Source organism: Myodes glareolus, chromosome 4 (genome assembly GCF_982192425.1).
Source record: "Myodes glareolus chromosome 4, mMyoGla1.1, whole genome shotgun sequence".
NCBI lineage: Eukaryota > Metazoa > Chordata > Mammalia > Rodentia > Cricetidae > Myodes > Myodes glareolus.
Window position 1 is genome coordinate 57,959,376 of NC_142029.1, and position 11,510 is coordinate 57,970,885.

Genomic DNA, 11,510 nt, shown 5'->3' on the forward strand with positions numbered 1-11,510 from the left:
TTACCAAGGCTTTGTGGATGTTATAATCAATGCCATAGTCAAAGGGAAAATTGCAGATACTCTATGAGGCACCTGTGTGAGGCAGTGGTCACCTACAGCTAGCTGATCTTGGAAAAGACTCCGTGTGTGTGAGAGCACTCACTGCTATTGCTGCCCTAGGGTTTGAATTTTGTCTGTGAAGACTTTATTTTTATGAGCTTTTCACTAGAAAAATTACTCTCCTTTTAATTTGTATTTTTTCTGTTACAGAAATTGATGACTTGGATGCCATTGTACCTGCAGTAAAGAAATTAAAAGTACTTTCATACTGAAAACAAATCAAATCATTTTTACTGTGTAAATTGTATTCTTAACTATTTTAACTATTTTAAAGGACTGATCCTGAGACAAGATTCTAAAATGTATCAGCTTTCAGAATTCGTCCTCTTGCCATTGGGTCATTTTCAATCCATATAAGTTTCAGTTTTTGATTATTTAATAGTAAGTAGCTGCTAAGTTATTAAAATAGTACAATAACTTTAGATCCCTTAATTACTTCCTAAGTAATGCTTCATTCAGTGTTTTAAGATGTAATGGTTATTTTAAGGTAGAGATTGTGCATAGCAAAAGAGACTCAAGGATATTTGTAAATTATACTTACATTTAAAGGATATTTGTAAATTATACTTACATTTAAGTTCAAGGCTTAATAACTTTTTGGTCAGAGAAAAAAGAATGTCAGTTGCTTTCTAAGCCCAAACAAAAGGAAGCCACTGCCTTCCAGGCAAGGGCTAATGGGCATATTCTATTAAAATGCCTTTCAAAGCAGAAAGGTAGTGTCTTTGTATTAAGGTAGGAAGTTAATCATGAGTGAAATAGATGATTAGGTAGAAGACTTTTCAGAAAAAAAAGTGTCTTTATTTGCAATATTTATGTAATGTACTTTTTAAAGAAATAAAATCACAAATAAAATTTTTGTAAAGACTTTCTAGATGTAAGTGTTCCTAGTGGTGACATGTATTGCTCATAAATAATGAGTCATGTTATTTCTTTGGCCATTGATTCCTCCTTACTGCATTTTATGTCAGAGTCCTGTTCTTACTGATTTCTGCTTATTCTCTATGCTCTGTATTCAGTATGATGAGGGGGGGGGCAGTGTTCTGCATGACATCCATGAACACAAGCTACTCTAGGCTACCCCATGTCCTTCTTTAAAGATGCCATTCCTACTGGTTGATATGAATTATTGTCATAAAGTGTTTCTAGGAAACAGCATGGTAGTATGGAGAGTGCCAAAAAACAGGCAGGTTCTTTCTTACTTTAAAATTCTTTGCTTTCTTAACTTGTAGTTAAATTTTTAGATACTAACGCAGTGTTTCACAATCTTCCAAATACTGTGACCCTTTCAAACCATTCCTCATGTTGTGGGAACCCCAACCATAAAATTATTTTTATTGCTACTTTGCAAAGGGAATTTTGCTACTGTTATGAATCATAATGTAACTATCTGTGTTTTTTGATGGTCTTAAGCAAACCTTGTGAAAAGGTTGTTAAACCCCCAAAGGGGTCATTTCTCACAGGTTGAGAAACCACTGTAACTAGCCTATAATCTAGAATGTTTAGATGTGTTCATTAGAAAAAGCATTTGATTATTCATTTTGAATTGGCAAAATTACTCTTAAGAAATTTCTGTGATGAAGTTTGGAAGTCTTTTTAAAGATTTTAAAGGTGTGTGTGTGTGTGTGTGCGTGTGCACATGCATATATCATGTGCTGAGTGCAGGTGCCCTTGGAGTCCAAAAATGCTGGATCCCCTGAGCTGGAGTTACAGGCGGGTGTGAACAGCCCATGTAGGTACTAGGAACTGAACTCTGGTTCTCTGCAAGGGCACTATACACTCTTAACCACCGAGTCATTTCTTTAGCCCAAAGGTTGGAAGTCTTGACAATGTGTGTAATGTGTATATGTATGTATGCCCGTGTTTGAGGTGGGCTGTCCTGTATTCCAGGTTGGCTTTGAACCTGCTATAGCCAAGACTAACTTTGAACTCCTGAACCTCTTTCCACTACCCCCAAGTGCTAATATTATAAGCATGTGCCACCACACCTGTCCTTTACAATATTTGAGAATAAAAGAAGAAATATAATTAAAAGATTATAATAAGCAGCTAGAGAGATGGCTCAGCAGTTAAGAGTGCTTATTCTTGGGTAGTGGTGGTACACACCTTTAATCCCAACACTCGAGAAACAGAGGCAGGTGGATCTCTCTGAGTTTGAGGCCAGTCTGATCTACATAGTGAGTTCTAGGACAGCCAGAACTATTACACAGAGAAACCATCTCAGAAAAACAGAAAACAAACAAATAAAAAGTACTTATTCTTGCAGAGGATCCCAGGTGCCCAGCATCCATGTTGTGGATGTGACTCACAATTGCCTCTACCACCAGCCTTAAGGGGATCTGGTGCGTCCTGCCTCAGGCTTCCATGGGCACCTGTATTTATATAATAAAAAATTTTAAAAAATTATATTAATCTAAATTTCAGTGGTTAGTTTTAAACTCATAGTTAGCTCTTAGTTTAAAACGGAAGTTTTTAAATCCTTTTCCAGAGGACAGGAGGGTTTTGAAGGTGCCTCAGGGCCATTAAGGACAGTCACACTAGTGCAAATAGTTTAGGCCCTTGTTATGATGTCTACCTTTATTCAATTTTAATTGTTTAAAACTGTAAAGTATTACAGTTGTTCCTGGTTTATATATGAAATTTGAAATTTATGCTCTGACAGTGCTGAAGCATGCATGAACAGCCCATACATGGTGGTTCTGTTGAACTTGTCCATATTGGGTTTCATGGTCTAAGTTGATGAGGACGACTGACCAGGTCTCTTCCTCTGGCTTATATATAGAACTATCTAAATATAAGCATTCAAAACACACATTTGTTTGAAAACAATTTTGATATATAATTAACATAAAAACTATACAAGGAATGTAAAATTTGGTAAGTTCTGGTGTATATTTGTTTGTAATGCTGCGGTGATTTGAACGAGAGCATCTGCCACAGGCTTAGCTATTTGAATACTTGATCCCCAGTTGGTGTCACTGTTTGGGGAGGTTGGGAAGTGGTGTCTTACTGGAGGAAGTACATCACTAGCAGGCTCTGGTATTTATGATCTTGTTCTGCTTCCTGTTCATTCTCTTGCTTGTGCTTGCATTTTATGTTGTGAACTTGACATTGCTCCTTGTCACCATGACTGGTGCTGGCTGCTGTGCTTCCCCACCATGATGGACTCCTATTCTGCTAGAACTGTAAGCCCAAATAAACTTTCTTCTGTAAGTCACTGTGGTCATGTGTTTTATCACAGCAACAGAATATGGTCTTTTGCTATTGAGCCTTTAGAATTTGCTCAGACTTAGTGATGTGAGATGATTTAAATATATTCCATATACTATTTTAAAAACTTAATTTCAAAAAAGAATCACTATTATGGGTACATTTTGCTATTGTGTTATTGAGACCTATCGTCCTACCATTTTTGTCTGCTTGATTTGTCAGTTTCTAGGAGATACTAAAATCCTATAAATTTGCCAAATTTTATCCTATGTATCTTTAGCCCATTTTCTAAGTACATATAATTATAATTGATATATTTCTTAATATTTCTCTTTATTGCTATTCATGTTCACTGCCTTGAATGTTACTTTGTTCTTTTTTGTTTTCATCTATTATCATTATTACAGTTTTGTTTTGGAACTCACTATGCAGCTCTCACTGACTAGGAACTCATAGAGGTCCACCTGCATCTGCAAGGTGTGTACAGCCCTGCCTGGCTTTGTTCATTTTTAGTTTATATTATATATGTGTGCATGCACACACATATGCCACAACATGTATGTGGAGGTCAGAGGATAATTTTCTGTCAGTTCTGAGTTCTGGGGACTGAACTCAGCCTTTACCAACTGAGCCATCTCACAGCCCGGTTTTATCTTAATAACAACTAATTATTTTATTGTACTAACTTTTAAAATTTGTATAAATTATAAATATCAAGTATAATTTAAATGATTATAAAGTTAACACCCATGTAACAACCAAGAACTAGAGCACAGAGATGGCTGTCCCACACCTCCTAGGTTCCTGGAGGTCACTGTCATCCTGACTTTTATGTCAGTCACTTCCTTAGTAATTTAAAGAACTGGGGATTTTTCATGAGCATGCCTGAACCAATATATGTGCCTCTTTTTATAAAATGGAATTATAGTATCTACACTATTTTTAATGTTCCTTTTGTTCACTGTTATGATTGTGCTGTGCACCCATGTATGTTAGGCCTAAGCCATGTGTTTTCATTGCTATAGAGTATTCGCCTTTCTGTTGTGCTGAGGATTGGCATCTGGGTGGTTTCTAGGTCTCGGCTATAGTGAACTATGCTACTGTCAGCACATATCCTTATGCACATAAGCAATATATATCTAGCATATATAGCTCAAACTGAAAATGCTGGATCTCAGCAGCAATTGTTTCTATGTATATAGAAAAAAAAATTCAGTATCTACTCTGAACTCTATACAGTTCCACTATTAGGGCTGCATGTGTTCTTGTTCTTGTGGATGTGAAGAGGTAAACTCCCTGAACTGGGTTAATCAGTGAGATCCATGCAGTTTAGAAGGAGGGGGAATATGTATCATCTACTTTAGAAGCTAATGGTAAGACAAAGACACACAGACTCCTAGTCCCTTTACCATACAGGAATGTGCTATTCGGCCCAGGCCCTATTTGCACTAGCCAGCCTCTGCTTCCTTCGTGTCGTCAGTTTCTAAGTGTCAAAGAGGAGGGAGAGTGGTTCAGGAACTTCCTGTGAGTACCAACTGAATGGTTTAAGTTTTAAAATTCTTTTAAAAAATACTTGAGACGATACTAGTCGGGCAATGGTGGTGTACGCCTTTAATCCCAGCACTCGGTGGGGCAGGTGGTGGGCAGGGGCAGACAGATCTCTGTGAGTTCTAAGCCAGCCTGGTCTACAAGAGCTAGTTCCAGGACAAGTTTCAAAGCTACAGATAAACCCTGTCTTGAAAAAAAATGAACAAAAAGTACTTGAGACAAACAAAGTACTGTACTGTGTGGCACCCAACCCTAAGATTATCCTGAGGAAGGAAGAGAAGGGACGCTGGCAGTGGAGGGTCTCCTTACTTTCTTCCACAGCTCTTGTGAACTATGTTGGACTTGGAGGCTATGATGACCCCATGGCCAGACTGAAGAACAGCATAGAAGTTCCCAGTGGACCTCTGGCCTGGGGTTAATTGAAAAACGGGGCTCAGGAAATCCTGAAGATCAGCAGGAGAGACATCTGGGATGGCTCTCTTCTGACCACTGGTACCTGGTAACACAGAACCAAATGTCATGTGATATGGAACTCTGGGGAGATTCTCCTGCTGGCATCTGTCCCTCTCTAATGTCACAGACCTTTCCATTCATCAGTACAAAGTAAGTGAACTTGAGGCCCAACATGCTTTACTACTCCAAAGTCTTCTTCCTCAGCAGGGTGCAGGCTATTACTCCTGGCAGTGTCCAGCACTCCTGGGTGTCTGGTGCATCTCAAACCTCTGAAGCATCCCTGGACATTAGCCATGCATCACAGTAGCCACTGCCTTCTTGGGGTCCTCTTACACCTTGCATAGCAACTCACCACTCACTGAGCATTCCAGTACATTCTATAACATTTATTTCTTCTCATATACCTCTGCCTTTCAAGTAGCTGACAGTGTCCCAAGCTGTCTACAAAATCTTGACAACCTCCTCAGTCCAGGATGATGTTTATCAGAATGAACCATCATTGAGCTGCCTATAGGCTTTCTTTGGTTGAATATTTGATGTCATGACTTCAGCTTCCTGCAAATGGAAGAGTTTAGTTCATCCTCAGGACCCCCAGCCATGGTCAAGAGTTGGAGTAGGTGGGCCTTCTGTCTATGTGTTACTTTCATTGGTTAAATAAAGAAGGTGCCTTTTCATTTTATTGTCTTTAAGTGGTTCCCTTTGAAACAACATGCATAGCTGTACTTTTATTTCAAACTACTGGTTACTATTCTAGATTCTAACAGTGTGCTTCACTGTGTTACACATGAGCTCTTCTGACCATCCTGTGTTTTCTATAATGTTTTCTTGTGTGTTCCTCTCTCCTCACTGGGAGGTGGTTACTTTACAATATCTCCTTCACTGCTGATTTGGAAGTTTCATATTCCAGTTGTGTTTTTGTCGCTTTATTTTGTTGGTCATCATAAAATTTTGAATATATACTTTGTTATCCAGTAGACAGAAGCCACATTGTACATGAACACTTAATATAAGAATTGCTAACTAATAAAAGGTGTTTGACTACTGAAAGGGGAGGTCGTGAAGGAAGAGACTCTTAAGAGTACTGAGCAGCAATTTGAGAAAGCAAACGCTACCTCCCAGAGTTAAAGGAGAGCAGACAGGGAATGAAACATAGCTAAGCACCTCTGCTGAACTGGTTCAGACCTCAGAGGCAGCTTCCATGGGGACTACTCAGTCCACTTAGCTAAGAAACTTAAGATGGCAGACTGTTTCTAACACAGAAAGCCATGGTTGTGGTGGCAGACCCTAAGAGTGTGAGCTACTAGTAACTTATGCCCCAAAAACATTCAGCTAAAGAAAACTGTTCATCAGAGAAAAGCTTGCCGTCGTCCTTCTCTCTCCTTGCAGTAGCCCTCCATTGCCCTCTGTTGTTCCAGTGTCAGTGCTACTTTAGAGATGACCTGAGGCTGAAAGTGTAAGTAATTGACCACCCTCATGTTGGGAACTCACACTCCCAGGCACTGCTTCTACAGCCATGTCCCTCTGTCTGCAACAGTCTGCCATACATCCATGTATATGTCTATTTGTAGGATGTTTTGTGTCCATATGGAGGTTGGGAGGTGTATTTGTATGTGTGGGTACAGGTGAGTCCAGTAGAGGGTATCAGATCCTCTAGAGCAGTGGTCCTCAGCCTTCCTAATGCTGTGACCCTTTAATACAATTTCTCATGTTGTGGGGACCCCAACATAAAATTATTTTCATTGCTATTTCATAACTGTAATTTTGCTACTGTTATGAATTATAATATAAATATCTGTGTTTTCTGATGGTCTTAGGCAACCCCTGAGAAAGGGTCATTTGCCCCCCAAAGTGATTGCAACCCACATGTTGAGAATCACTGTTCTAGAGACACATAACATGGGCTCTGGAAGCTAAACTCTGGTCCTGTAAGAGCAATATGTACTCTTACTCCTGAACCATCTCTCCAACCCCAGTTTTATATTTTTGCTTTTTGGGAACAAGATTTTTCTGTGTAGCCCTGGCCATCTTGGAACTTGCTTGTAGACCAGACAGTCCTTGAACTCAGAGATCTGCTTGCTTCTGTCTTCCAGGTTCTTGGGTTAAAGGTATGTGCTATCACACCTCCTGGATTTTTAAGTTTTACTCATCTGTAATTTTTCCCATTAGGACTTGAATACATTATCAGCCTAACTGGTATGTTTTCCTTGCTGATACTTTGCGACCATCATTCAATTTGATATTCCCTAAGCTTCATGTCTTATAGTAGCAACCTTAAGTGTGAATTTTTGTAACATGAGGGCCAGCTTGTTGGGGTATCTGTCCCGCCCAGTACCCCACAGCTGGCAAGCCACAAAGAAAATCACACACTTATAAACTATAAGAAATTTTATGATTATAAATGTCTTATAAGACATTATAAATGTCTTATAAGACAGTTTATGATTATAAACTGATTGGCCCTTAGCTCTGGCTACTTATTAGCTCTTATAACATATATTACCCCATTATCCTTATCTATGTTAGCCACATGGCTCAGTACCTTTTTCAGCTGGGCAGGTTGCATGCTGCCTCTTCGGTGGTCTGCACAGGAATGGCAGAGGAAGCTTCCTGCTTCCCAGAATTCTCCTGTTCTCATTGCATCACCTCTACTTCCTGCCTGACCAATCAGCATTTTATTAAAATACATGATTGACAGAATACAGACAATTCTCCCACACCAAGTTTTGTACTTGGCTATCAAAGCTCCACAGAGTTCCAGGTTCTAAACCAATTTTCTAGTTTTGGGGGAGTTTTCACACCAGCTTGGTTCTGTATGTGGTCAGACCCTTCTCTCCAATAGCAGAGATCAGCTATTCTACATGCTGCTGCCACCTGGTCTGTATGCTCACATGGTGCCTCCTCGGTGTATGCTAACATTGTTTCCCATGCTGTAACCTCCTTTAACTCCTGCACACTGCTTCAGTTCTTTTCTGTAAATCATCACAAGAAATGTCACCATGTTCATTATTTAACTAGGTGTACTTGTTTGAATGAGAATGTCCCTATAGAGGTTTTAACTCTTGGTCACCAGTTGGTGGCACTGCTTGAGAGATTTAGGAGGTGGCAGCCTTCACTGGGATCCAGCTTTGAGAGCTTGAGGCCTCAACCTACTTGTCATCCATTGTTTCTGGTTTGTGCTTTCAGTCTAAGGAGTGAACTCTTGGTTTGCTATTCCTGCCACCATGCCTGCTGCAGCCTGTCATTATAGAACCCCTAGAACTGTTAGCTAAAATGAACTCTTCTGTAAGGTGCTTCAGTCATGGCAGCTTATCACAGCAACAGAAGAGTGAGTGATATACCAGGTAGTCATGAGTTTGGGGGACTGGTAGGCTTTCCCCTTTCTGCCACCATCAGTTTTAGGGTGGGTAATATTTATGATACATTCCTTTCTCTTTCTTTTTGCTGCTTTCCCATTTTCATGATACTTGTGTATTTAGGAAGAAATAATGTCATCATGAGGTAAGGTATCAATTGCCATATTTTATTGTGAGAATTTGTTATTTAAAATAGAAATATCAGGCTGAGAAGTTGGCTCAGTCATATAAGTAGATGTCTTGCAAATACAACAATCTGAGTTTGAGTCTCAGAACTCAACGTTAATAAGCATAACAATAATACTGATAACAAAAAACAAGTGTGGCAGTACATCTTGTATTCCCAGCACTGGGGAGGTTGGAGATTTAGGTCCCTAGAGCTCACTAGTCACCCAAGCTAGCTTACTTGATGAGTTCTGGGCCAGTGAGAGATCCTGTCTCAAAGAAAAAAAGGGGAGGGGCATCTCTAGTCTCTTTTTACACACACACACACAAGAGAAACAGCTGCAAGAACTTTATTATGCACCAAGTAGTCTACAGTTCAGTTGAGATACAAACTAAAACATGTAGTTGCTTAGCGTGTGACCTAGTAGAGCTTGTAAACACCAAGAATTGTTCAAATGGAAAGTACTACACAGGAAGAGGCTATTGCAGTGTGGACTGGCCATTGGAAAAGATGGCACGGTATCTGGACTCCTCTTTCTCAGGCTGCTGCTGAGCACACATCTGCACGGGAACACACATCTGCACGGGACTATAGCAGCAGAAACCAGAGACCAGGCTGTCTCACATTTGGCAGGTGAGTCAGAGCTTTGAATATTACACACTATAATAAATATTGTTGTTTTCTTTTGTTGAGACAGAATCTTGCTATTTAACCCAGGCAGGCCAACCTTAGCCTCCCAAGTGCCAGGATTACAGGTGTGAACCACTATGCCTAGCTGGAATGTTACTGGTTTTTGTTTTTTTTTGAGACACAGTCTCACTTTGTAGCCTTGGCTAGCCTGGAACTCACTATGTACACCAGGCTGGCCTTAAACTCAGAGGTCTATCTGCCTCTGCCTCCCAGTGCTGGGTTGAAAGGCGTGTGCAACCATACCCAACTCTGTCGCCATTCTTTAGAAGAGCATCAGAGAAGGGCCTACGAGATGGCTCAGTGGCTAAGGTGCTTTGTTGTGTAAGCTTGTCCAGAAACTACATAAAGGATTAGAACCAACTCTGTCACAAAGTTGTCCTTTAACCACATGTGCCGTGACACATATACACCTCCTGCTCACATCATACACAGAATAATAATAAATAAAAAAGAAAAGCATCATTGAAGACAACAGGAACATGGCAGGCAGTATTGCCTGAGTGGGTGAAAGATAAGGGTGTGGCCTTGACAATCACCCAAGAAACATAAGAGAACAAAAAGTCCGGTCTTACAGACTGAAATGTGTAAAAGGCACTTGTTTAAATATAGAATTTACATATTTTCCTTTTAATATGTATATCAAGGTAACTCAACCATCTCAGAATAGTAGGACTAAGTCTTAAACTTATCTGTTAGAAATAAAAAAAGCCCCCACTCCTCCTGGGAAGTGACTGTTCTGCAGCCTCCTGCACCCAGAGTTCAGATGTAGACCTGGGCTTGGGGTTAGGATTAAAACTTTCTATGGAGATAATGACACATGCCAAAGGTTTGTCCCTAGGTCTTCCCGGAGCAGTAAACTTGGAATACTTAAGGGTATCACTCTAACACTGTTGTCCCCAGAAATACACTGTCAGCTCCAAGTCAGAACCAGGGGCAAATGTCTAGGCTTACAAGCATCACAGGCATCAGCCAGAAGGCTTTGGCAGTGTTAGCAGTTTTGGGTTTGGTCACTTTTTATTTCCACAAAAGAGTGCCCTTCTTTGGTCAGAACTGCCCGGGATGCTGGTTGCTGCTCCAACCCAGCCCTGTGTTGGAGACGGGGCACTTTCCTTGCACGCCCTTTAGACAATCCTAAATGAGATGTGAACAATTACCAAAATGAGAAATCACTACTGGGGTTTTGGTGCCTCATTAGACACAAATACCACAATTTCTTTCTGAATATGAACTAATCAAATTAACAGAGATAGTTTTACATGATCCCTGTTACTATCCAGTCATGCAGTTAGAGTTCATACAGCATACACTTCCATCAAATATGTGTTCTTATTTAAATAACAAAATACACTCATACACTTTCTAACATATTGGTGATAGCACCCATCGTCAGCTCCTGGGCTGTCCATCTGGAGTCAGCTCGTACCTGTAAGACAGTCGGGTTTGGACTTGTGTTAGTAATGAGAATGTGGGGCTGCAACAAGACAAGCAGCATGCACGGTTTCCATGGAGATGGCAGTACCCAACTGTCTGGGAGTTGCTGGCCAGTTTCAGAGGACTGCAGGCAGACCTATAGTCCATAATACCTGAGTAAAGGGTTACTCTGTCTCCTTTTGTTAGAAACCAAAGCACTGAAATAATACTGAAAGGAAAAGAACTCTAGAGACCAGGACAGCTGCCGGAGATAGTGTCCTCCATAGTTACCAGGGATAAAGAGAAGGTACACTTACCACTGTGAAAACCCCTTAATCAAATCTTCTTTTGATAAGTCAATCAGTACCTACAATCACAAATATTAGCACCGTTTTAAATGGGAACACTCTGGAGTAAACTGGGCTGAGCGTGAAGGGTCTCAGTTTTCGGCAGGGGATTTTTTTTTTATAAAAAATATGTATCCTTTGAGAATTTTATACATGTATGCAATTAAATACAATTAAATACCCACACAAGCCTCATTTCCCTTCTTCAGCTCCCACTAGAGCATTGCCATATGCCCA

The 11,510-nt window shown here is 40.2% G+C and overlaps 2 protein-coding genes across 8 annotated transcripts in view; one reads left to right on the forward strand and one right to left on the reverse strand.

Annotated features, from left to right (window-relative positions):
- Cep70 (centrosomal protein 70) overlaps positions 1-972 on the forward strand; it is a 56,182-nt gene extending 55,210 nt beyond the window's left edge. For all 5 annotated transcript variants that reach the window (XM_085689604.2, XM_085689603.2, XM_048416840.3 and 2 more), the window contains one exon: positions 250-972. In XM_085689604.2, the coding sequence (XP_085545730.2) occupies positions 250-311 (62 nt within the window). In that variant the 3' untranslated portion in view covers positions 312-972. The remainder of the gene's footprint in view (positions 1-249) is intronic.
- Positions 973-8,806: 7,834 nt separating this feature from the next.
- Positions 8,807-11,510, reverse strand: part of Esyt3 (extended synaptotagmin 3) — a 47,574-nt gene continuing 44,870 nt past the window's right edge. For 2 of the 3 annotated variants that reach the window (XM_087905487.1, XM_087905485.1), the window contains 2 exons: positions 11,244-11,293; positions 8,807-10,939 (listed from right to left, as the gene is read on the reverse strand). In XM_087905487.1, the coding sequence (XP_087761613.1) occupies positions 10,903-10,939; positions 11,244-11,293 (87 nt within the window). In that variant the 3' untranslated portion in view covers positions 8,807-10,902. The remainder of the gene's footprint in view (positions 10,940-11,243; positions 11,294-11,510) is intronic. The other variant, XM_087905486.1, reaches the window with a different exon arrangement.